Raw genomic sequence first — 26,281 nt, 5'->3', positions numbered from 1 at the left:
CGTCGTCATCATCATCATCATCATTATCATCATTGTCTCAGTGTGTGTTGGCCTGTCATTAGTCCTCCAACTCCCTACTGTGGTGTTGGGTGAACCGTGAGAGGAGTAGTGAAACTGTGGATGGGGGGGGCCATTTTGGATCAATAGGGGACTGGTTCATGATTCACTCCCCTTCCTGAATGATGCGATGCAGCAGGTGTTCTTTCATTTGGGCTCTGTTGTACTCATTTTTTGGATTGCCTTCTCTACTAATTGAATGGGAAAATGGCAAAAATGTGTCTAGAAAGCCTCCATTTCGGTGCTGAATTGGTGATGTGAGGTTCAGTACCCTTCTCTGCCATGGAAAATTACTTGATAAAAATCTATAGGGTACTGCTCCATTATGGCTCTGATTATGAAGCTGAGGTTGCCTTCTGTGCCTATAGGTTGGAATGGCGAGGTGGTGAAACTGCATCAGATAGTTCTCCATGGTGGCTCAGCAGGGCCCTGAGGGGGCTCGTCCGGGCTAGCCTGCGGCTGCTGCTTATCTTCTGGCTCTCAGAAGCTACATGGACACATAGGTAGGAAGCAGATAAGACTCTCTCAAACACACACACACAAACAGGAACATAAGCACTCACACTCACACACACACACAGGAACATACACAACATGTCCCCTCGTATCTCTTGTTTTTACGCCCCCCTTCATCCACACACACACACACACACACACACACAAGCAAGCACAAACACAAACTCTTGCACACACACTCACACATTCCCATACACAAACACACATTCCCACACACACACCAATACGTCTTAGGTACAGCAACTTCAGACAGAGTGCAACATCAATCATCTCGGTCCAGCATTCCCACCATTGTCATCCTCCAAATACCTGCCTGCGCCCGACCATGAATCAACCAATCAGGCGAGGTCAGGGGCAAATATTGCTCTGTTCTTGCTGGTCAAAACTAGGACACACACACACACACAATCTTTGTTCTCTGTGATGCTTGTCCAGGATACGGTTGCTAACCTGTCCAACGCCGTTCCATACATACATGTTGATAACCGTGGCAACCGCTGCTCATTTTCCTGTCATGTTCCCAGAGTGGGATGGGATGGATGACGTGGGCGAGACAGAGAGACTGACAGGAGGCCAGCCTGGATGGAGAACGGGAGGAGAGAAGGTGTGTGACAGACATGGAGAGAAAGAAAAGTATATTCTTGTCTTTAAATAAAAAGAAAGAGAGAGAGGGGGAACAAAGACAAAGAAAAAAGACAGTGATTGAGAGAGAGTTAGAGAGAGAGAGAGAGAGAGAGAGAGAAAGAGAGGGAGAGAGAGAGGGAGAGAGGGAGAGAGAGAGAGAGTTGGAGAGAGAGAGATGGAGAGAGAGAGAGAAAGTTGGAGAGAGAGAGTTGGAGAGAGAGAGACGGAGAGAGAGAGAGAGGGAGAGAGAGAGAGAGAGAGAGAGAGAGAGAGAGAGAGAGAGAGAGAGAGAGAGAGAGAGAGGGGGAGGGAGGGAGTGAGAGTTAGAGAGAGAGGGAGAGTTAGAGAGTGAGAGAGAGAGAGAGAGAGAGAGAGAGAGAGAGAGAGAGAGAGAGAGAGAGAGAGAGAGAGAGAGAGAGAGAGAGGTGGAGACCAACAGGACAGGGATGGAGACTTCCCTCTTTTGTTTAAAATGGTAGTTTCTTTAATAAGCAGCTCCACTGTTAGGCCCAGGGCTGAAGGTGTTAGAGGTGTACGTGCCACTCAGAAACCATACTGAAGAGAGCGAGGAGAGAGAGAGAGAGCGAAAGAAAGAAAGAAAAGTGGGGAAGCCCTGTATTTTAATGGCTCATTGTAGATTTCACGCCGGATGAAATATGTTTTAATTTGTGGAGTGCTGGAGGGTTTGTCGATAACTCAACAACACAGGCTGGAGAGAGAGAGAAACAGAGAGGGAGAGAGGAACAGGGGGAGAGAGAGGAACAGGGGGAGAGAGGTAGGCGTAGATACAGAAAGGAACACTTGGAGGGAGGTGAAGAAAGAGATATGAGAGTCCTGAGGAGAGAGAAGACAGACAGGGAGGGAAAGAGAAAAAGGATAAAAGAGGAGGGAGGGGAGAGAGAGGGGTGATGGGGGATGAGAGAGGGAGAGTCAGAGAGGAGAGGGGGAAAGAGGTGAGAAGGGGTAGAGAGAGAGAGAGAGAGAGAAGTGGGGAAGGAGAGAGGGGGGCAGTAGAGGGGAAAGAGAAATAGAGAGAGAGGAGAGGGGGGAGAAAGAGGCTGGGGGAGGAGAGAGGAGAGGGGGGAGAAAGAGGCTGGGGGAGGAGAGAGAGGAGAGGGGGGAGAAAGAGGCTGGGGGAGGAGAGAGAGGAGAGGGGGGAGAAAGAGGCTGGGGGAGGAGAGAGAGGAGAGGGGGAGAAAGAGGCTGGGGGAGGAGAGGGAGGAGAGGGGGGAGAAAGAGGCTGGGGGAGGAGAGAGAGGAGAGGGGGAGAAAGAGGCTGGGGGAGGAGAGAGAGGAGAGGGGGAGAAAGAGGCTGGGGGAGGAGAGAGTGGTGGAAGGGTGCTGAGAATAAAATAGAGTTCGTAAAGGAGAGAGGGAGGAAGAGGAAGAGAGGAATAGAGGGAGGAAGTGAGGAAAGGGGGGGCAGCTCACTTTACAATCCCTCCACTCCCTGGTCCGTGGGTTCCCATGGCAACGGGGAGCAGCAGCGAGGCGAAGCGAAAGAGAGAGAGAGAGACGGAGAGAGATGGGGGGAGGAGAGAGAGAGCAAAAAGGAAACGGAGAGAGGTGGGGGGAGGATAGAAAGAGAGAAGAAGAGAGAGAGGTGTGCCAAGACAGGGGGCAGCAGTGCAGACAAAGCAGGGGAGCGAAGGGAAGAGAGAGAGAGAAATACTGCTCCCTCACTCCATCACAGCTAGTCTTCCTCTGACTTCTTTAGAGATATATACATAGCTGATCTCTCCACCTCTCTCACTGAAATGTCTGTGTGTTTTCATCTCCCCAGCTGTTCATGAAGGGGTCCTAATTGAGTGGTTCTTTAACATCCAGGTGGGTTTGCTACCACATTTTCAATCAACCACACACACACACACCTTCTATTTCTCCGCCTGGGACACACACACACACACTTCTGTCTCCCTGTGGGACACGCACACACACACCTTTAACAGTCCTTAACTTACTCCACAGGCACGCTGAGTGGACACACGGTCTCCCCAGCAACGGGGGCGTGAGGAAACTACGGAATGCCATGCTCCGGAACGCTCCGGAACACCAGGAAGCCCGCGGACGAGCCAGCCTGGATGGCAAAATGTAAAATGTCAGGAGGCATTAATCTAACATCTGGAGAGGGAGGGTGATGGAGAGAGAGAGATGGAAGGAGAAGGGGGAGTGAGGGGGGAAACAGAGAAAGAGAGAGAGCGAAGGAGGGAGAGAGAGAGGGGATGAAATGTAAAACAGAGAAAGAGAAAGGGAGAGAGAGAGACCCAGAGACACACACACACACACATATATTAACACCTGCTAGAAGCTCTAGGCCAGCTCGACTAGACCCCTGCCATGTGAGTTCCTTACACCTCCTGTCCTGAACATGTCAACACACACACACACACACACACACACATTTCTAACCAGGCAGTTCTCTCAGTCACTTCCTGCCTGACTTGTTAAATGAGACAATATGACTAATAACATTCCATTGGGAACTGAGAAGTCCCATACAGACAGACACACACACACACACACACTGACATCTCTCTTCCCCACTCTCCCCGTTTCTCCCGTCTCCTCTCTCCTCTTCCACCCTTCTCCCTCTCTCCATCTGCTGCCCCCATCCCTCCATCCCTCCATCCTCTAACCACTAGACAGACCCTCGAGACACGCACTCTCAGTGTCGCTGCGCTCATTAGATTGAGTGACTGATCCAATTCCATGACACGGGTGGAACACCGAAGAGCCTCGATGTGTATCCTCAGTGTCAGGTCTCTCACACACACACACACACATATCAATACATAGATACTCTGCTGGTACACAATGTCCTATTGTCTGAGTTTGGTTCCAGAATGCCATGACGGTGCCTGAATGTTGGATGAGGCGCTGTGCTGCTCCCTGCTGGCTGCGAGAGGTGGGGCGCCCTCACTAATGGCCGCGTCCTTCCGTTGTTTTGTTTTTCTCAATGAAGAGGATCTCCCTCGTTCCCTCACCATCTGTCTCTGGGACTTCCTTCCCTCCCTCCCTCCCACCCTCCCTCCCTCCCCCCCTCCCTCCCTCTCTCACTCCCTCCCCCCCCTCCCTCCCTCCATCCCTCCTCGCCATCCGTCTCGCTGTTGGGATCTGGCCACGGTTTTTGTTTGGGGTTTCATTGTGTTGGAGGAGGGAGAGAGAGAGGGAGGGGAGACACTGAGAGGGAGGTGGGAGAGAGAGAGAGAGGGGAAGAGAGAGGAAAGAGGGGGAGGGAGAGACTTGTGAAAGCAGATGTGAGGGCTGGACTACAGATCTCTCAGTAGACGTGAGCGGTAGAGGGAGACACGTCTGGGAGACAAGCGCTTACTCAGCCTCCACTCTCTCTCCTCCACCTCTCTCTCCCACTCTCTCTCCTCCACCTCTCTCCTCCACCTCTCTCTCCCACTCTCTCTCCTCCACCTCTCTCCTCCACCTCTCTCCTCCACCTCTCTCCTCCACCTCTCTCCTCCACCTCTCTCCTCCACCTTTCTCTCCCACTCTCTCTCCTCCACTCTTTCTCCCCTCCCCCCATCATCTCTCCTTCTTCCACCTCTCCATCTTTGCATCCCCTTCATCTCCGCCCACACACTCCCTCTCTCTCCCATTCTTCTCTTCTCCCCCTCTTCAGTCTCCATGGCACTAGAGTTGAGGGTTGTTGAGTCACAGTCTAATGGAGCAATGCTGGTCTGGAAAGCGCTACACTCAAAACACTACACACACACACATACACACAAAGAGCAATTCACTGTCCTGAAACAACGTCTAACACGAGGACTGTCGCTCTCCCTCTTGATCTGGGACGTACACACACACACACACTCTAATCAGATCAAGCACAACCCCTCTCCCGGATCACACAGCGACGCGAGGCGCTAACGAGGGCGAGCGACGCACTGGAGCGGGAGAGAGAGGGCTTTCACGAGCACGTCCTCTGCCGCCTGGGGGGGGGGGGGGGGGTCATCACTGCTCTGTGATGGGCTGGATGGGTCTGAGCGTGGCAGGGTCATCACTGCTCTGTGATGGGCTGGATGGGTCTGAGCGTGGCAGGGTCATCACTGCTCTGTGATGGGCTGGATGGGTCTGAGCGTGGCAGGGTCATCACTGCTCTGTGATGGGCTGGATGGGTCTGAGCGTGGCAGGGTCATCACTGCTCTGTGATGGGCTGGATGGGTCTGAGCGTGGCAGGGTCATCACTGCTCTGTGATGGGCTGGATGGGTCTGAGCGTGGCAGGGTCATCACTGCTCTGTGATGGGCTGGATGGGTCTGAGCGTGGCAGGGTCATCACTGCTCTGTGATGGGCTGGATGGGTCTGAGCGTGGCAGGGTCATCACTGCTCTGTGATGGGCTGGATGGGTCTGAGCGTGGCAGGGTCATCACTGCTCTGTGATGGGCTGGATGGGTCTGAGCGTGGCAGGGTCATCACTGCTCTGTGATGGGCTGGATGGGTCTGAGCGTGGCAGGGTCATCACTGCTCTGTGATGGGCTGGATGGGTCTGAGCGTGGCAGGGTCATCACTGCTCTGTGATGGGCTGGATGGGTCTGAGCGTGGCAGGGTCATCACTGCTCTGTGATGGGCTGGATGGGTCTGAGCGTGGAAGTGTCATCACTGCTCTGTGATGGGCTGGATGGCTCTGAGCGTGGCAGGGTCATCACTGCTCTGTGATGGGCTGGATGGGTCTGAGCGTGGCAGGGTCATCACTGCTCTGTGATGGGCTGGATGGGTCTGAGCGTGGCAGGGTCATCACTGCTCTGTGATGGGCTGGATGGGTCTGAGCGTGGCAGGGTCATCACTGCTCTGTGATGGGCTGGATGGGTCTGAGCGTGGCAGGGTCATCACTGCTCTGTGATGGGCTGGATGGGTCTGAGCGTGGCAGGGTCATCACTGCTCTGTGATGGGCTGGATGGGTCTGAGCGTGGCAGGGTCATCACTGCTCTGTGATGGGCTGGATGGGTCTGAGCGTGGCAGGGTCATCACTGCTCTGTGATGGGCTGGATGGGTCTGAGCGTGGCAGGGTCATCACTGCTCTGTGATGGGCTGGATGGGTCTGAGCGTGGCAGGGTCATCACTGCTCTGTGATGGGCTGGATGGGTCTGAGCGTGGCAGGGTCATCACTGCTCTGTGATGGGCTGGATGGGTCTGAGCGTGGCAGGGTCATCACTGCTCTGTGATGGGCTGGATGGGTCTGAGCGTGGAAGTGTCATCACTGCTCTGTGATGGGCTGGATGGGTCTGAGCGTGGCAGGGTCATCACTGCTCTGTGATGGGCTGGATGGGTCTGAGCGTGGCAGGGTCATCACTGCTCTGTGATGGGCTGGATGGGTCTGAGCGTGGCAGGGTCATCACTGCTCTGTGATGGGCTGGATGGGTCTGAGCGTGGCAGGGTCATCACTGCTCTGTGATGGGCTGGATGGGTCTGAGCGTGGCAGGGTCATCACTGCTCTGTGATGGGCTGGATGGGTCTGAGCGTGGCAGGGTCATCACTGCTCTGTGATGGGCTGGATGGGTCTGAGCGTGGCAGGGTCATCACTGCTCTGTGATGGGCTGGATGGGTCTGAGCGTGGCAGGGTCATCACTGCTCTGTGATGGGCTGGATGGGTCTGAGCGTGGCAGGGTCATCACTGCTCTGTGATGGGCTGGATGGGTCTGAGCGTGGCAGGGTCATCACTGCTCTGTGATGGGCTGGATGGGTCTGAGCGTGGCAGGGTCATCACTGCTCTGTGATGGGCTGGATGGGTCTGAGCGTGGCAGGGTCATCACTGCTCTGTGATGGGCTGGATGGGTCTGAGCGTGGCAGGGTCATCACTGCTCTGTGATGGGCTGGATGGGTCTGAGCGTGGCAGGGTCATCACTGCTCTGTGATGGGCTGGATGGGTCTGAGCGTGGCAGGGTCATCACTGCTCTGTGATGGGCTGGATGGGTCTGAGCGTGGCAGGGTCATCACTGCTCTGTGATGGGCTGGATGGGTCTGAGCGTGGCAGGGTCATCACTGCTCTGTGATGGGCTGGATGGGTCTGAGCGTGGCAGGGTCATCACTGCTCTGTGATGGGCTGGATGGGTCTGAGCGTGGAAGTGTCATCACTGCTCTGTGATGGGCTGGATGGGTCTGAGCGTGGCAGGGTCATCACTGCTCTGTGATGGGCTGGATGGGTCTGAGCGTGGCAGGGTCATCACTGCTCTGTGATGGGCTGGATGGGTCTGAGCGTGGCAGGGTCATCACTGCTCTGTGATGGGCTGGATGGGTCTGAGCGTGGCAGGGTCATCACTGCTCTGTGATGGGCTGGATGGGTCTGAGCGTGGCAGGGTCATCACTGCTCTGTGATGGGCTGGATGGGTCTGAGCGTGGCAGGGTCATCACTGCTCTGTGATGGGCTGGATGGGTCTGAGCGTGGCAGGGTCATCACTGCTCTGTGATGGGCTGGATGGGTCTGAGCGTGGCAGGGTCATCACTGCTCTGTGATGGGCTGGATGGGTCTGAGCGTGGCAGGGTCATCACTGCTCTGTGATGGGCTGGATGGGTCTGAGCGTGGCAGGGTCATCACTGCTCTGTGATGGGCTGGATGGGTCTGGCAGGGTTCACATGTCCACGTCCTCTCTCCCTGACGGACTCTGCGCCCTGATGCACAGCCTGCCCTTGAGTGTGTGTGTGTGTGTGTGTTTGTGTGTGTGTGTCAGACCAAGATGGAGAGTGCGTGTTTCAGGGAACTGAATTGCTCTGTGTGTGAGTGTGAGTGAGAGAGAATCTCTTTTATGATCTTAATAGATGCTTTTATGAGCTGGTCTGAATGTGAGATTACAGCGTTGGAGTTGAGGGCTAGCCTGTGGTGATGGGCATGTGCGTGTGTGTGTGTTCATGCCTCAGTGACAGACCTATAACTGCCCTGGTCGATTAAACCTCCCCAGGCCCCTGCCCTGTGCTCGTGGGTTTATATACTGGCAACTCCCTCTCACACACACAGGACAGAGGTGGGGTGGTGGGGTGTGCTGTACAGGGGTGTGTGTGGTGCAGAGGTGGTGTGTGTGTGTGGTGCAGAAGTTGAGTGTGTGGTAGAGAGGCAGTGTGTGTGTGTGTGTGTGCGTGCAGGGGTGGTGGGGGCATGGATGAGTAAGCCGTTCTCTGTTTCTGTGTATTCACCTGGGAAACAGGAGGGTGAGGTCGGCTACGCTGGAGAGAACAAACACACACAGACTCTTGTATTCCCACACACACACACGTCACTCACTCTAGTATTCCTCTCTTGCTTCTGACAGAAGACCCTCGTGTTACAGATCAGAGAATGACTGCTGTCGTGTCTGACCACACACAGTCAGCTTGTGTTTGCTTCTCTATTGTACTTTCCTTCACATTGAAAGTACTCTGTGGACTGAATGTTGAAGAATGAAAAAATATCACCACTCAAGACTTCAGTAGCACCCTGAACAGCTTCATTTATTCAGCCTATGATATCTCACTCAGAGAGAGAGAGAGACAGACAGACAGAGGGAGACAGACAGAGAGAGAGAGAGAGAGAGAGAGAGAGACAGAGAGAGGGAGACAGACAGACAGACAGACAGACAGACAGACAGACAGAGAGAGAGAGAGAGAGAGAGAGAGGGAGAGAGGGAGACAGTGTGTTGCATGAGGTCTCTTTGTGCAACATTCATCGTGAGTCACAACTGATGAGGAACACGCGCGCACACACACACAAACGCAGTCTCACACTCACAAATAGATTGCACAGTACAGTAGATCACGTCATTTTGGAGTTATATAAAAATCTAATTTGAAGTTTTTCATGAAGGTAAAACATCATTCATATTTGATTGGTTCGCTAGTCAACTAATATAAACACCTCAAAATATACTGTACACTAGTGCTCATGTTGAAGTGCTCTGAAATATCACTGCATTAATACCCTGCTGACGTCTTGTATAGATGGCCATTTTGTGTCAAGGCAAGGTCTAGTTTCAACAGAAGGCCTGTTTTCTAGGTGAGATGATGAGCAACTCCACCCCAAGGACATTTCCTGGTCCTCTCTGAGGTCAGGTGTCCTGGGTGGTTATCCTTTTTGTTCGATTTAAAATTGACATTGAATTAATATCCCAGTTCATGTCCAACAAGATCTTCAATAACCAGAAAGTCCAGACTCCACCGTAGCCAATGACGTCTTCCAGAATACCCCAGGCACTGCTGGGAACTGGAGTTCTTCAGGGGCAAACTCAAGGACACCAGCTTGTGAAAGGATACAGCAAACAGTGAACGCTCTTAAACCTGGCAACAACGAAAAATAAAAACAGCAGGAAGGTGAAGCCTGGTCAGGTGGTGTTTCATCTGAGCACATACGACACACTGCTAACAGGAGGAACACTGAGAACACTGCTGACGATGGTGAGATGTCTGCCGCGTGGGGGGTAGGGAGGGAGGGAGGGAGGGAGGGAGGGAGGGAGGGCACACTCGTATAGTGTCATAAACATAGAAGGTTACACTGTGTTTTCATGTATAAACTGCACATGTTTATACTTAAAAACGCATATGGATAAGCTTCTGTACCATTAAGTAGGTTTGTGTACCTCGTACCTATCTAGTTATAATGGCATTTTTTTTCTCAGAGAGATGGTGAAATTGTATGGAATTGTGTCCTTGAGCAGGTGTGTGTGTGTTTGAGAGAGAGCGAGCGAGCAAGCGACTGACCTGGAAGGATCGTCTTCTTTGGAGAACACACCCTTCAGCTCAACACTGTTCATCTTGTTCTCAAACACACCATAACTCAGAGTCACCTGGAGAGGACACACACACATTACATGCATGTGTGAAGCTGGCATGTTTGTGTGTGTACCTGCAGGTGTGTGTGTGTGTGTGTGTACCTGCAGGTGTGTGTGTGTGTGTACCTGCAGGTGTGTGTGTGTGTGTGTGTGTACCTGCAGGTGTGTGTGTGTGTGTGTGTACCTGCAGGTGTGTGTGTGTGTGTGTGTGTGTGTACCTGCAGGTGTGTGTGTGTGTGTGTACCTGCAGGTGTGTGTGTGTGTGTGTGTGTACCTGCAGGTGTGTGTGTGTGTGTGTGTGTGTGTGTGTGTGTGTGTGTGTGTACCTGCAGGTGTGTGTGTGTGTGTGTACCTGCAGGTGTGTGTGTGTGTGTGTGTACCTGCAGGTGTGTGTGTGTACCTGCAGGGGGATGCTACTGGGTGAGAGCAGCAGCAGGTTCTCCAGGTGGGAGTGGAAGGAAGAGCAGTGCATCATGGGAATGCCCAGCCTGAGCTCCACGATGAAGCCCACCGTGCAGTCGTCAGGGAGACGGATCACTGCTGACGTCTGCTCGAACCTGGGGCCGCTGGCCGCACACACACACACAGTTACAAATAGACACACACACACACACAGACACACACACAGTTACAAATAGACACACACACACAGTTACAAAAAAAAGAAATCATCTCCCTCTGCTTTCCTCCCAATCTCACCTTCCCTCCTATCTCCACCTCCCTCTCTACCTCCACTTCCACCATCTTCCCTATCCTCTCTCTCTCTCTCTCCACCTCCCTCTCTCTCTCCACCTCCCTCCCCCCCTCTCTCTCTCTCTCTCCACCTCCCTCCCCCCCCCCTCTCTCTCTCTCTCTCTCTCTCCACCTCCCTCCCCCCCTCTCTCTCTCTCTCTCTCTCCACCTCCCTCCCCCCCCTCTCTCTCTCCACCTCCCTCCCCCCCTCTCTCTCTCTCTCTCCACCTCCCTCCCCCCCCCCTCTCTCTCTCTCTCTCTATCTCACCTGGCCCAGGGCATCATCTTCTCTGCCAGTCTGCGACTCAGACAGAAGCCAGCTCCTCCTGTGGCAAACCAGAACTTCACCTCTCTCTGGAACAGACACACACACACTCTTAATTCAATACATGCAGCTTACGATCCAACAAAGTACCTCATTTCCAAAGTTAACAGGCTCGTACATTATTTACTTGGTAAACAAGCCTGACAGGTGTTCCTGTTAACATTCAACAACATGATAATCTATCTGCGCTTGGTACCATCATTTCTCAAGTAGATAATACGGCATCATCAACATTTGTTTGGTATTCCTCAAGTAGATTAAAGGAATAATAGATTAGAGTACACCGTGTGGTGTTCGATGACACAGACAGTCTAATATTTGTTTAGTGTTTGTCAAGTGGATCCGTTAAGAGATGGTTAGCGAGGGCAGGACGTCTCCTCCAATCACAGCACAGATGAGCTGGCAGTCCTCCAATCACAGCACAGGTGAGCTGGCAGTCCTCCAATCACAGCACATATGAGCTAGTGGGGGGAGGGAGGAGGAGAGAAAAGAGAAAGTACAGACAGTACAGTATGTGGATGAATAGAGACGTGGAGAAGAGGAAAATGGGGGCGGAGGTAAGGAGAAAGAGTGACAAGAGAGTTGAAAGATGACAGAGAAAGAGAGGAGACGAGACAGTAGAGAGGGAGAGGCAGAGGGAGAGAGAAATACAGGGAAAGAGAGACGGAGAGGGAAACAGAGAGAGAGAGGTGGAGAGGGGTACTAGATGTGTATGGATCTTCAGATGGATGTCTGGCTGGGTGTCCGGAGGAGGACCCTGGGGAGCGCTGAGGCAGACACACACACACTGTGGATCTAAGATGCACTTTAACTACCAACACACGCGCATCCCACTGGGAGGGAACGCCGCACACACATACACACACACACACCTACTACATTCACTGAAACCCTCACACACACGCACACACCTACTACATTCACTGAAACCCTCACACACACACACACACACACCAACTACATTCACTGAAACCCTCACACACACACACCAACTACATTCACTGAAACCCTCAAACACATTTTCTCTCACACACACACACACAGACGTGTTCAAACACACATGCACTCCAGTGTGTGGGCAGCATGTCTATTCTTAAAGTAACGGCAGTCAATTGAGTCGTTGAAACCCCTCCCCCCACTCCCCCAACCATAGTAGAGACCCCCCATCCAGCCCCCCCACCACCACCACTAGAGGACTTGAGACAGATGGGATCAATATGGGGCTGTAATCACTCATCGATCATCCAGTTAGAAAACCCTTACTGCATGCAGAGAAACATCCCTCCCTCCTCCCTCGCCTTCCCCCTCGATCCCCCCCATCCTCATCCCCATCTCTCCTTCCTCCCCTCTCCATCCCCCTGTCCTGCCCCCCTCCCTTCCCCTGGTGAGGACACTGTGGGGGGAGCAGATGAAGGAGGAGGAAGACACAAGAGGGGGGGGGGAGGGGGGGGGGCGAGACTCGTCGATACCCGGTGCTGCGGTGAGGACGGGAGAGGAGGCTGATTAGATATGGATCGGTGTTGACCAGGTGGTCGGCCTGCAGACATGGACCTAAACATGGAGGAGCGGGAGCGGGTCACAACAGGGGCCTCGACGCTCACGACTTAATCCGATCCACCATCGTGTTAGACCAGTGGACAGCTACGGAGGACGGGAGGGAGGGGGGGGAGGGCTGTGGGAGGAAGGAGGGAGGTTGTTAGCATGCCAAGGGGGATGGTGGAAGGCAAGGGAGCCTGGGAGGAGGGAGGGAGGAGGAAGGAGACAGGTTGGAAAGGGATGTAGAAGGAACGGAAGGGAAGAAAAAGAAGGAAAGACAGAAAGAGAAGGGAGGGAGGGAGGGAGGGAGATGTCTGCCACGTGGGAGGTAGGTAGGGAAGGAGGGAGGGAGGGAGGGAGGGAGGGAGGGAGGGAGGGAGGGAGGGAGGAGATCCGTTCTCAGAATAAACAACAACCCCGGCCCTGCAAAGCATCATGGGAGCTGACCGTCTTGTTGCCCTCCAGCACCTCGTGGGCCGTGATGGGGCGGTCGAGGCTGGGCTTGCCCAGGTACAGGTCTCCGTCGGGGGGGAAGGAGGAGAGGAGGGCGAGGAGGGCTCCAGGGTTCACGTAGTTATCGTCGTCTACGTGACACAGCCATCTGCACACACACACACAGTCTACATGACACAGCCATCTGCACACACACACACACAGTCTACATGACACAGCCATCTGCACACACACACACACAGTCTACATGACACAGCCATCTGCACACACACACACAGTCTACATGACACAGCCATCTGCACACACACACACAGTCTACATGACACAGCCATCTGCACACACACACACAGTCTACATGACACAGCCATCTGCACACACACACAGATAGTCTACGTGACACAGCCATCTGCACACACACACACACACACAGTCTACATGACACAGCCATCTGCACACACACACACAGTCTACATGACACAGCCATCTGCACACACACACACATAGTCTACATGACACAGCCATCTGCACACACACACACAGTCTACATGACACAGCCATCTGCACACACACAGTCTACATGACACAGCCATCTGCACACACACACACAGATAGTCTACATGATCTGCACACACACACAGATAGTCTACATGATCTGCACACACACACACAGATGCTTTCACATGCAGGCAGACCACATCAGAAACAACATAGAATGTACTGACACACACAACAGCAACAACATTAACATAAAAAGTTGAATCCCAGAGCAACCACTGCTCGTTCACACACACACACACACACACACACACACACACACACGGCGCCTACCTCTTGTCGGAGGCTATGAAGTGATCGTACTCTGCAGACATCTTGCAGGACAGGGCCTGGTGACTGTGGTCTGACGGACAGGCTGTCACTATCATGTTAAAACCTGGAGGACGAGAGCGAGAGCGAGAGCGAGAGCGAGAGAGATGATTACCTAAGTACTGTGTGAACCAGCCCCTGTAGGACGGAACAGAGGTGATGTCAGTTTGTCCTCTGACCTTTGGAGGTGATGTCTTCATCCTCGGCGTCAGTAAAGATGTACGTCTGGACCAGGAGAAGAACACAATCGTCAACCAGGATCCATGAACACGTCACACACACACGAACACCTCTCTGAAGCATGTGTCACACACATGAACACCTCTCTGAAGCATGTTTCACACACATGAACACCTCTCTGAAGCATGTTTCACACACACGAACACCTCTCTGAAGCATGTGTCACACACACGAACACCTCTCTGAAGCATGTTTCACACACATGAACACCTCTCTGAAGCATGTTTCAAAAAACACAACACCATTCATATTAGCATTTCTCATATTAGCATTTCTCATGCATTGCCCACCCCTGCCTGGAGCGAGAGCTTAGGAGTCCTACAGTAAGGTACCGTCTCTCATGCTGGGCTGGCTTCACGCTGTTCTGTTGTTCAGTGCCTAAAAAGATTGTTCTTGGACACAGACAATATTTCTATTCTGTTCCAGACACACACAAATGCACTGGTTATTGTGACCTTGGTGCTTTGAACGTAGCAAAGTGCTCTCAGGTAAGGAAAGTCGTACACTATACAATGTGCACAGACACACCTTAGTAAAAATAGAGACTTCTTATAGTTCACTACTGACCTCTACTGGCAGGTAAGTAGTCTTTGACGGTACAGTAGTGATGGTGGCAAAATGGAGAAAAGGGGGGAAGTTTAACAAGGAAGGAAGGAGAGAAAATGGGAAGGAAGAAATGAAACAAGGAGGCAAGTAAGGAAGAAGGAGAGAAGGAAGGATGGAAGGAAATGAAACAAGGATGCAAGTAAGGAAGAAGGAGAGAAGGAAGGATGGAAGGAAATGAAACAAGGATGCAAGTAAGGAAGAAGGAGAGAAGGAAGGATGGAAGGAAATGAAACAAGGATGCAAGTAAGGAAGAAGGAGAGAAGGAAGGATGGAAGGAAATGAAACAAGGATGCAAGTAAGGAAGAAGGAGAGAAGGAAGGATGGAAGGAAATGAAACAAGGATGCAAGTAAGGAAGAAGGAGAGAAGGAAGGATGGAAGGAAATGAAACAAGGATGCAAGCTGCAGTATTACGGGGTAGTGCTCTGTGCTAGGTGCAGTATTACGGGGTAGTGCTCTGTGCTAGGTGCAGTATTACGGGGTAGTGCTCTGTGCTAGGTGCAGTATTACGGGGTAGTGCTCTGTGCTAGGTGCAGTATTACGGGGTAGTGCTCTGTGCTAGCTGCAGTATTACGGGGTAGTGCTCTGTGCTAGGTGCAGTATTACGGGGTAGTGCTCTGTGCTAGGTGCAGTATTACGGGGTAGTGCTCTGTGCTAGGTGCAGTATTACGGGGTAGTGCTCTGTGCTAGGTGGAAAAAACAACCACCACTGTTTCTCTCTTTCTCTTGTATCTGCCTGGAGAGAGAGGGAGGGGAAGAGAGAGGGAGGGGAAGAGAGAGAGAGGGAGGGTAGGAGAGAGAGAGGGAGGGGAAGAGAGAGGGAGGGGAGGAGAGAGAGAGGGAGGGGAGGAGAGAGGGAGGGGAAGAGAGAGAGGGAGGGGAAGAGAGAGAGGGAGGGGAAGAGAGAGGGAGGGGAAGAGAGAGAGGGAGGGGAAGAGAGAGGGAGGGGAGGAGAGAGAGAGGGAGGGGAGGAGAGAGGGAGGGGAAGAGAGGGAGGGAGGGGAAGAGAGAGAGGGAGGGGAAGAGAGAGAGGGAGGGGAAGAGAGAGAGGGAGGGGAAGAGAGAGGGAGGGGAAGAGAGAGAGGGAGGGGAAGAGAGAGAGGGAGGGGAAGAGAGAGAGGGAGGGGAAGAGAGAGAGGGAGGGGAAGAGAGAGGGAGGGGAAGAGAGAGAGGGAGGGGAAGAGAGAGAGGGAGGGGAAGAGGAGGCTGCCAGACATCATCACTATCTGGTCTAAAGATCCAAAATGGTCGGCAGGGGCCGGAGAGAGCGGAGGCTCATAAAAGAGACCAGTGGAGGAAGAGGAGGAAAAACGATAAAAACTAAGGTTGTACTGGATGAGTGGACACTGGGGTGCTTTCAGAGATCAGGCTGACCAATCAAATGTATGAATCACTTTTATACACTGAAGACTTCCCCTGCCTCGTCCCACCATACCGTGATCAGTCAGACGTCACATTCACACCAGCAGAATGGGTTTGTGTGTGCGTGTGTGTGTGTGTGTGTGCCTGTGCGTTGTGTAGTGTGCATGTACTGTATAGTGTTTGCTGCATCTGAGTGTTGTATAGTGTGTGTTGCACATGTGTGTGTGTTGTACAGTGTGTGTTGCACATGTGTGTGTTACATTTACATTTAGCAGACGCTCTTATCCAGAGCGACTTACAGTAAGTACAGGGACATTCCCCCCGAGGCAAGTAGGGTGAAGTGCCTTGCCCAAGGACACAACGTCATTTGGCACGGCCGGGAATCGAAACAGCAACCTTCTGATTAATAGCCTGATTCCCTAACCGCGTGTGTTGTACAGTGTGTGTTGTGTAGTGTGTGTTGTACAGTGTGGGTTGTACAGTGTGGGTTGTACAGTGTGGGTTGCACATGTTGTGTGTGTTGTGTAGTATGTGTGTTGTGTAGTGTGGGTTGTACAGTGTGGGTTGCACATGGTGTCTGTGTTGTGTAGTGTGTGTGTTGTACACAGTGTGTGTTTTGAGTGTGGATTGAAAGGAGGCTCATTTTACATTGTGTACTGAAACATGCAACCTCACTTCCTGTTCTCGTATCAGCTTCCTGTTCATCATTGTTCTAGCGCTCAGCAACTGCTGCTTCCTCCTAGCCTGCTGCAGACAGCCTGCCCCGCACAACATCCTGTGTGTGTGTGTGTGTGTGTGTGTGTGTGTGTGTGTGTGTGTGTGTGTCAGACTGAAAGCAGCCTGAGAACAGACACTATGGCAAAGTGTCAACCGTTTGAATGGGATCCAGAGAATCTAGTCCATGACCCACCCCCAGTCATCTCTCCCCAGGGTAACAACAAGACCCACCGATGATCTAGTACACCGCCCAACACGCAATATAGACTGTTGCTTAGCGACTTGGGCAGTCCTACTATGACAACATTTCCGTTTCCTGCTTTGTAGAACTTCGGCGAACTGTCTCTTTGCTTGGCACATCCATGAAGCTTCTCTCCTCCTGGTTCTGTGTACATCTGTATGTTTCCTCTCCCCCTCTCCTTCTCTGATACCCCATCCCCCTCTCTGATACCCCCTCCACCTCTCTGCTTCTCTGATACCACCTCCCCCTCCCCCTCTCTGATACCCCCTCCACCTCCCCTCCACCTCTCTGCTTCTCTGATACCACCTCCCCCTCCCCCTCTCTGATACCCCCTCCCCCTCCCCTCCACCTCTCTGCTTCTCTGATACCCCCTCCCCCTCGGACACACACAGACACATCACAGCCTAAGTGGCGTTGTTGAGGCGTCATTGGGACCTAAACCAGGGTCTCTTCTCCGACACCCCTCTCTCCCTCCCCCTCTCTCTCTCTCTCGTGTGAGGAGAAGGCCTGCCGTGTCTCCGGGGACGACATGTCGTCAGGGCCGTCCAAGAGGCTAGCAGGAGGGCTTCACACCAGGATGTAACAGAGGCCCCCCGATCCATCCACCCGCCCACCCGCCCACACACACACACAATACAACACAGGGGGCAGGGCAGGAAGCAATGAGTAACCTTGTTAGGATGGTCACCCTGGATGGGTGTGGGGCGGGTGTGTGTGTATGGGGGGGGGGGGGGGGGGGGGTGTCACACTGTTGGTAGCATGTAGGGAATTTGCTTTGACAAGCCACTTATAGATAAGGCCTGGCGAAACCAGTCTTCAGATGCTCCCAAATGTGTCATGTCCTGTGTGTGTGAGTGAGAGTGAGTGAGTGAGTGAGTGAGTGAGTGAGTGAGTGAGATGGAGAGAATATATGTTTCTCTGTATGCGAGACAACAGATAGAAAGGGGAAAAACAACACAAGACAGAGAGAAGCAGGAGGAGAAATCTCCCACGCCTGTGTCCTTCCACCCCTCTCCTCTTCCACCTCCACCCCTAGCAGCTAGTACAGAGACCCTGCACACCCCTAGCAGCTAGTACACAGACCCTGCACACCCCTAACAGCTAGTACACAGACCCTGCACACCCCTAACAGCTAGTACACAGACCCTGCACACCCCTAGCAGCTAGTACACAGACCCTGCACACCCCTAACAGCTAGTACACAGACCCTGCACACCCCTAACAGCTAGTACACAGACCCTGCTCACCCCTAGCAGCTAGTACACAGACCCTGCACACCCCTAACAGCTAGTACACAGACCCTGCTCACCCCTAACAGCTAGTACACAGACCCTGCACACCCCTAACAGCTAGTACACAGACCCTGCTCACCCCTAACAGCTAGTACACAGACCCTGCTCACCCCTAACAGCTAGTACACAGACCCTGCTCACCCCTAACAGCTAGTACAGACCCTGCTCACCCCTAACAGCTAGTACAGACCCTGCTCACCCCTAACAGCTAGTACACAGACCCTGCTCACACCACAGAGGGGATCTTTGTTCAGCCAGAGGTGAACTGTTCACAACAGGAAAGACGCCATGCTGAGATCAGCGTTTAGTCCAGGCATGGTGCCCTACCAGTCCTCCATGCACTGTGAAGTCACAGTGAACCAACACATGCCAGTCAACAACACCACCTGGGGGTGTTGTGCTGATGATGTCATGTCCTGTCAGCACTGACACCGTTTCTCCAAGAAGGGGTGCACACTTAGGCCTACTGGACTATGAATTATGGGCCTAGAATGATATCATCTAGGTGCCATTTTTCGTCTGCGAGTTTCAATCTCCCATGTAGATTATAGAAGGTTATGGAAAAGCGTGTGCATTTTAAATGAATGTTTCTAAAGTTTTTGAGTAATGGGTCGATAATTATATCAGACACTCACGTGATCCTTGGTCCTAGAAATCCAAGTGTCCATGAGAAGCCCGAGTCGCGTGCTGTGAAATCTCCCGGTAGTCTTAACAGCTATGAAGATGTCAGTTAATTTTAACGGCGGTAGAGGCACAGTCGTTTGCCTCCAAGTCTTTAACTTATTATTTGTTTGAAGTATCTCTTCGTGCAGGTCTGCCACCCTCCGGTTCAACGAGCTGACATCGGCGCGCGCGAATGAGAAGCTCTTCGAATTTGCAGCCTCTTTCGCCGGGGAAGCTGCTTCTGGAGTTGGGCGCTCGAGGTGGTTAGGGCTGCGGATCCCCTCTGATCCGTGAGAATGTTTCGTCCGCATTCGAAAATCAACGAACAAGACGATGAAGAAAGTTAAGATGACAACGGGGAGCGCCCGCAACATTCTCCGTGTGTGCATGGTGACATCAAATAGCTGACGATTTTATTCCGTTGATTTAAGTATTTCAGTCGATAGTGCTAGAAGACGTCACGTGAATATTGGTCCATAAAAACATCTAGACCTACTTCCTAATTTCGTTTAATATAGCTCACCCAATGACACGCGCTCTCCGTAGGCAATATACGCTTATCAATACAGTCAAATAGGCCTTCTGTAGGCATGTGTGACATGTTTCAACTTGAATCCATTGCTGAATATTTTTCAGCTTCCAATCATTCTGATAGCCATTAATAGTCGATAGCCGTAAATCCGTTATCCGTTAAACTGAAACCGATAGGCCTATCTTTCAAAAGTTTGCATTTCAGCTGTCAGACTAGGCCCCCAGTCCAGCTGCGGCGAATCAACCGCTGATGGTTCACCAGTGACGTCCCCAAAGAACTTCAGCACGCGGTCCTACCTGTCACCTGCCCACTCCGAAGTCACCGGAGCGACAGTGTATTCACTTCACAAGTTGACACGCTCACAATCACTCCGCCTTCTTCCTTCCTCAACACTGCGCTTCAAATAATGTCATATAGCCTGGTGGTCATCCACGCTTCAGCGCACGTAGCCTAAATTCAACGTGCGAGGAGCCTAAATATTATTCTCCTTTCTCCCCCGCACGGGGAATATAGAGAAAAGAGAAGGAAAAAGAAGCAGCATAACTTTTGTCACTTTTCTCAACTCCCAGAACAGGATCCGCATGTAAACAAAAAAAAACCAACTGCAGCTTGAAATTGATATGTCTACAGTCGTCTGAGTACATTGTCTTTACTGTTAAGCGCATTCTCCCTACAGATTCCAAAGAAAGGAGCGCTCAATGGAGGACCCTGTCGCGGAACACAACACAAACCCCGTGTCTGTGTACGACTTAATCCCCAACAGGTTGTTTTCGTGTCTGACATGACGAGCGGCTTAGCTGCTGGCAGTCAGCGAAGCCTCCTCTCTCTAGATGCTGGGGAAGGGGCAGCGGGGGCATGTCTGAACCGCTGTTTGCATTGTGGAGCCTGTGCGTCAACGCTGGCGTTGCGGCAGTGGAATGCGCAGCAGAGTGTCAACACGCGTATTAGAATCGTTTTTTTTTGTCGCTCTTTAGGGCCAGGGCCACGCTATGTTGTTTATTGTTTGATATGTGTCTTCTTAAATGCAATCTACATGCTTGCTGTATATAGGCCTGATGTAATTTATTCACGTGTACACAATCCTGCCTCGTCTCAAGATTAATCAGGTGTATGAGTGTTTGCGCGTGTGTGTGCTCGCCCACGCGCAACCTTCCATTAGTACGCTGAGAGAGAGAGAGAGAGAGAGAGAGAGAGAGAGAGAGAGAGAGAGAGAGAGAGAGAGAGAGAGAGAGAGAGAGAGAGAGGGGGGAAGTGCGACCCTCATCACCACCTTTGTTTATTTGTTCTTTCTCAGTGTTCTCCCCTTACATCTATCCCTCCATCCTACCTCTATCCTCTCTCCTGCTGACCAGCTGCCTCCCCCCAACCCCTCCCTAGGCTGTCCCCCAGGTAAACCAGAGACGCCTGGGCACACCCTGGCTAGGAAAGGCCCAGGATCGTTTTACGGCCTAGCTGAAAAGGGCCATTTAAAATGGCAAGTACACTGCAACCCACAAAGAACCCAGGGAGTCAGGGGAGCAGACCCCATTGCAGAGCTTTTGTGTCCATCCTACACACACACACACACACAGAGATACACACATACACAGAGACAGAGAGAGACACACACACAGAGACACACACAGAGAGAGAGAGAGAGAGATATACACAGAGAGAGAGAGAGAGAGAGAGAGAGGAGAGAGAGAGAGAGAGAGACACACACAGAAAGAAACACCCACAGAGAGAGACACACACAGAGAAACACAGACAGAAAAGCAGACAGCAGACAGACAATTCAAATCCACACACACACACACTGTATCTGACATACACACACACACACACACACACACACTCTTCCTTCATGTTGCAACCTCAGATCTAACACTGCTGGATGGGTGAAAGCTGGTGCTTAATAAATACAACTGGCACCCCTATATCTGGGAAATCAGTCTCCATAAAAAGACAATCTCGACGGGGAAACGGGGAAAACTGTAACCATTACAACAGCGACCCCTGGTCAAAGATTTGATAGGTAACTGACGTCAGTACAACAGCAGGAAGATTGCTGACCACATGTATACTATGGCGTTTTGTCGATAAGTAGTAGCTCATATTGGTTAGGAGTTATTTTCACAGAGTTAGAATATTTATTAGAGGTTTAGATTCTAGACTTTGCCTGTTGCCAATACTGACCACAAGAGGGCGACGTTGCACAGAAAATGAATAGAAAGCGAGTCTGCCAGTCACAGGTATGGCTTACTCTTTCAATTACGTTTAAAACATATAAAATCGTTTATCTCTGAAAATAGCATGAAATCCTTGTTAATCTTAATAACTTTTTCAAACTTGTGTTAAAAAATCTCAAATCGACACCAGATTATTCCAATAATGTCTGTCCTATTTCCACACCCTTTACTTTTTCAATTACATTTAAAAGAAATATACATAAAATCGCTAATCTCTGAAATAGCTATCCTCTCTTTAATTTAGCGTGTGGAAAAAAGCTGTTTAAAGGTTAAAAAAATATTGAATTTCTAAAGTTGTAAAAAATAATTTCGAAAAAAAGTTTGAATTTTTTGGGGGGGCATCATTGATGAGTAGGCTCCTTGATGTGGACTCTATACTATACTCTTTTGTACTCTGCTCTGTTTATGGGCTTCTCTGTTCTTATCTCCCCACTGCTCTTCTTTCAGTGTGTCTGTGAAAAAATAGTTTTAAAAGGTTAAAAATATATAGTTTTTTTTTAAAACAGAAACTTTTTTGTTTCACAATTGATCTCCTAAATCGGTGTAATTATCTTATCTGTCGAGAGAAAAACATTCTAGTTTCAAGTGTCCGGTCCAAAGTTTAACTTTAATCACACACTTCTAGCAAACTGACCTTAAGTTGAACTGTATTGGGCAATAGTTTGCAGTCATAAAATGTTTTAACGTCCTTCTTTAAACAATCTCCTTCATAACTTGGAGACCTCTTCACCAGCCGGACTTTTTACAGTGTTGTTGTTCAAATATAATTGACAACTATGGCTCAACAGGAATACAAACTTCTCGGTGATAAAATGTTTACCTACAAAGGCACCGTTTTTCCGGTGGATGACACGCAAGAACTTACGACGGAGTACATCGACAGCTTGGAGCATTTTGAGATCAAGGACAGTGATGTATATCTCGTTACATTCCCGAAATCAGGTGAAATCAAAAGTTATTTGACACGTGTCTTTACCGAAATAGCATAAACATGTCGCGTTGGTCAGTATCTGCCAGACATGATTGTATTATTATTGAGAAGTATTCATAAAAAAGGGTAAGGCTACGCTACAGAAAAAAACATGTATATTTCCATTAGGCAACAACGCAATTGGCTGTACAACAGATTCATGAAAAACACTAGTTATATTTATATCAGCCTACGTCCATTCAGAGGAATACTGTACACATTGCTGGCCTTTTAAATTCCTATAAGGAAGTCAAAAAGTCAAAGAAGGGTAGCCTAAATAACGGCATTCCTTAACTCTCGAGAGCAGAGTAGTTCTGGAACATTCAAATTCCGCCAGTATGCTCACGTGCAAAGCAGTTATGAAACACCCTAGGAGGGGCTCTCATTTCACATTCATTTTTTTTGTGTATTTTTGTTTTGACAACAATACTTCAACATCTCTCTCTCGTTCTCTCTCAGACACACACACACACACACACACACCTATTTCCCTTTTGATCTTTGGATCTCTCTCTGCAGCTGTTACCTAAAAAGAGATCAGAAGCCAACACCCTCCCTTTGCTCTCAGTCCTGTGACCTACACACACGTCACCATGGACACCCCTTCAGCCCATGACACCCGCGACTGTCAGACACACGTAACATTTACATTTAGTCATTTAGCAGACGCTCTTATCCAGAGCAACTTACAGTAAGTACAGGGACATCCCCCCCCCGAGGCAAGTAGGGTGAAGTGCCTTGCCCAAGGACACAACGTCATTTGGCACGGCCGGGAATCGAACTGGCAACGTAACCATGGATACCCCTTCAGCCAGCTGCACCGCCAAATAGACAAGTGATTGGTGGAGTGGGCAGGATTAGATTCGATTCTGAGAAACGAGTTCAAACCGTGCAGCAGATTCTGGATCTCTCCCCCCTTGTAGTCACCTCTCCCTCCTTCCATCTCCCTCATCTCTCTCCCCCACCTACCCCTCCCAGCCTCTCCCTCCCCTTTCCTGCCCTCCCTGACCTGTCTCCCCCTGTGCTGTCCCTTGCCCCTCCCACCCTCAGGCACGGTGTGGACCCAGCGCATCGTCACCCTCATCTTTGAGGACGACTTCCCAGGGATGGTGGACAAGATCACGTTTGAACGCATGCCCTGGCTGGAGTTCCTGGAGAAGGGGAAGAGCTACGACGACCGGCCCTCCCCGCGTCTCTTCTGCTCCCACCTGCACCAACACCTCATGCCCCGCGGCCTGCAGAACCACAAGGCCAAGGTACACACACACACACACACACCCACACACACCTTGTAGTACACAAACACACGCTCACCCACCCTCCCTACGCCCCCCCCCCCCAGGTGATCTATGTGAGCAGGAACCCGAAAGATGCCCTGGTCTCCTACTTCCACTTCTCCAAGTTCATGAAGAAGCTGGACAGCCCAGAACACTACGACGAGATGCTGGAAAAGTTCTTCTGCGGGTGGAGTGAGTGTACCTTGTGTGTGTGTGTGTGTGTATGTATGTGTGTGTATGCGTGCGTCGCAATTAGAAACAATTCATCTGATGTCATCCCATTTCATATCATTCTAGAGAGGGTGATCATGTAACGGATGAGTACTGTTGTGCTTGTGTGTGTGTGTGCTAGTGGTTGGAGGCTGCTGGTTTGACCACATCCGGGGTTGGTACACCAACAAGGACAAATACGACATCCTGTTCCTGACCTATGAGGAGATGATCAAGGTAGGCTGAGGATACACGCGTGATCTCTGATACACACACTCTCCTCTCTCTCTCTCTCTCTCTCTCTCTCTCTCTCTCATCTCTCTCTCTCTCTCTCTCTCTCTCTCTCTCTCTCTCTCTCTCTCTCTCTCTCTCTCTCTCTCTCTGACACACACACACACACTGACCCCCTCCCTCCCCCTCTCGTCAGGACCTGAGGTCAGTGGTGGTGCGTTTGGCGGAGTTCGTGGGGAAGAGCCTGTCGGACGTGGCCATCGACCACATCGTGGAGCGGGTCACCTTCAACAACATGAGGAGGGACCCCAAAGCCAACTACGAGTTCCTGCCTGACGAGGTGAAGGACCCGGCCAAGGGACGCTTCCTCCGGAAAGGTGAGAGGCTCCAGCCAACGTGAAGCAGGCACACACACACACACACACAGACACACACACACACACACACAGTCCTACGGGAGCTGAGGTTTGTGCCGCACCGGGGTTGGTGACCCGTGTTGCTGTAGGTCTACAGTTTTTTCTGGGTTTATGATGTATGTGTGTGTACGTGTGTGTGTCCGTCGCAGGTACCATTGGAGATTGGAAGAACTCCTTGACTGTGGCCCAGAGTGAAAGGTTTGACCAGGTCTACCAGGACAGGATGAAGGGCCTGCCTCTACACTTCATCTGGGACATCACTGAACTACAGGGATAGAATCAACTCATCAACAACATGCTATGTTGTATGATATTACTCGTAACATAATATGTGATAAACCAGCTTAAACAGCAAAACATATATTGCCTATATATTGCATGTAACGTCTTATGTTTTACAAGTTAATTAAGCAGCGCTTTCCGCTCTTTTATGCAGTTTCCATGACAAATAAAAATCGTTCGAAAACCGTTGGAAGAGGGATTGTTTTATGTGGTAACTATGGGGGAATGAGTGCACTGACTGTCGAGGGACTATGGATGTTGCTGCGCATGTTGCTGAAGACTTACGGTAGAGCTTGGAAGATGCACTGACGTCAAGGTTTAGGATCGGGTCTGATTGAGGATTCGGTAGTCGGAACTCGGAAGTTAACCAGCTCCCGGAGGAGTAGGCTGTCATGACACGCTGGGTGGGAGGTCCTGCGAGATCCGCATCTATCGCCCACTTTCTGCTGTAAACAAACCGGAGAGGCACGGAACTGTCACGGCCGTTTTTTCGACTCAATACGGGAAATTTTGAGCGACACTGAGGCAAAAACTCATCGACTGTATGGCACAGGCGAATATATCGGTAACGGAAAGTCAGTTCCGCTGCCCTATCTGTCAAGATATATGGAAGAACCCGGTGTCCATCCCGTGCGGTCACACCTACTGTATGTTATGCATCAACAGTTATTGGGACCACGCAGAAAACGCGCAGTTCAGCTGTCCACAATGTCGGGAAATGTTCAGCCCGAGACCAGTGCTACGGCGAAACACAGTGCTCGCCGAGGTTGTGGAGAAAGTCAAAATGAACGAGATGGTAACGTCCACGGTACCGGAGCTGTATCTCGGAGTAGGGGACGTCCCGTGTGACTTCTGCCCGGTTGAAAACAAGCTAAGAGCTTTGAAGTCGTGTCTCGTGTGTCTGGCCTCTTTTTGCGAGCTGCACGTCTTGCCGCACCGAGAGGTGGAAACGCTGCGGCGGCACAAATTGGTCGCTGCGGTGGAGCGCCTTGCGGAGCGTCTGTGCGCGCAGCACCGTTTGGGGTTGCAGGGCGGCGGCTGCAACGAGGACGCGGTGGAGTGGAGCGGCGACTGCCTACTCTGCGAAGAAGTGCTCAACGTAGACGCGCAAAGAGCAAGAAAACAGGTGGTTTATTTTAGACACGCGACCACAACTCTTTCTAGTA

General features: G+C 51.2%; 2 protein-coding genes across 2 annotated transcripts; one reads left to right on the top strand and one right to left on the bottom strand.

Annotated features, from left to right (window-relative positions):
* Positions 1 to 8,622: 8,622 nt before the first annotated feature.
* Positions 8,623 to 19,992, bottom strand: mfng (MFNG O-fucosylpeptide 3-beta-N-acetylglucosaminyltransferase). Its single transcript, XM_062455741.1, has 8 exons — positions 18,942 to 19,992; positions 14,030 to 14,075; positions 13,815 to 13,917; positions 12,981 to 13,134; positions 10,941 to 11,026; positions 10,341 to 10,506; positions 9,870 to 9,955; positions 8,623 to 9,449 (listed from the first exon to the last, which is right to left on the bottom strand). The coding sequence occupies exons 1-8, from the start codon at positions 19,356 to 19,358 to the stop codon at positions 9,398 to 9,400; spliced, it is 1,110 nt and encodes a 369-aa protein (XP_062311725.1). The 5' UTR covers positions 19,359 to 19,992; the 3' UTR covers positions 8,623 to 9,397.
* Positions 19,993 to 22,375: 2,383 nt separating this feature from the next.
* Positions 22,376 to 25,304, top strand: LOC134016357 (amine sulfotransferase-like). The gene is made up of 6 exons (XM_062455732.1): positions 22,376 to 22,671; positions 23,750 to 23,955; positions 24,042 to 24,168; positions 24,329 to 24,423; positions 24,614 to 24,794; positions 24,983 to 25,304. Exons 1-6 carry the CDS (start codon positions 22,506 to 22,508, stop codon positions 25,108 to 25,110), a joined length of 903 nt encoding a protein of 300 aa, XP_062311716.1. The 5' UTR covers positions 22,376 to 22,505; the 3' UTR covers positions 25,111 to 25,304.
* The last annotated feature ends 977 nt before the right edge of the window (positions 25,305 to 26,281 follow it).

The sequence above is a fragment of the Osmerus eperlanus genome, unplaced genomic scaffold (assembly GCF_963692335.1).
Source record: "Osmerus eperlanus unplaced genomic scaffold, fOsmEpe2.1 SCAFFOLD_100, whole genome shotgun sequence".
NCBI lineage: Eukaryota > Metazoa > Chordata > Actinopteri > Osmeriformes > Osmeridae > Osmerus > Osmerus eperlanus.
This window is presented reverse-complemented; position numbering and strand designations above follow the sequence as displayed.

Coding starts and splice junctions, on each gene's coding strand:
- mfng (XM_062455741.1), bottom strand. CDS start 19,358: ATGCACACACGGAGAATGTTGCGGGCGCTCCCCGTTGTCATCTTAACT. Junction 10,507..10,940: donor AAGATGATGCCCTGGGCCAG/GTGAGATAGAGA, acceptor GTGTGCGGCCAG/CGGCCCCAGGTTCGAGCAGA. Junction 9,450..9,869: donor AAAGAAGACGATCCTTCCAG/GTCAGTCGCTTG, acceptor CGTTGTTGCCAG/GTTTAAGAGCGTTCACTGTT.
- LOC134016357 (XM_062455732.1), top strand. CDS start 22,506: ATGGCTCAACAGGAATACAAACTTCTCGGTGATAAAATGTTTACCTAC. Junction 22,672..23,749: donor CGTTACATTCCCGAAATCAG/GTGAAATCAAAA, acceptor TCCCACCCTCAG/GCACGGTGTGGACCCAGCGC. Junction 23,956..24,041: donor TGCAGAACCACAAGGCCAAG/GTACACACACAC, acceptor CCCCCCCCCCAG/GTGATCTATGTGAGCAGGAA.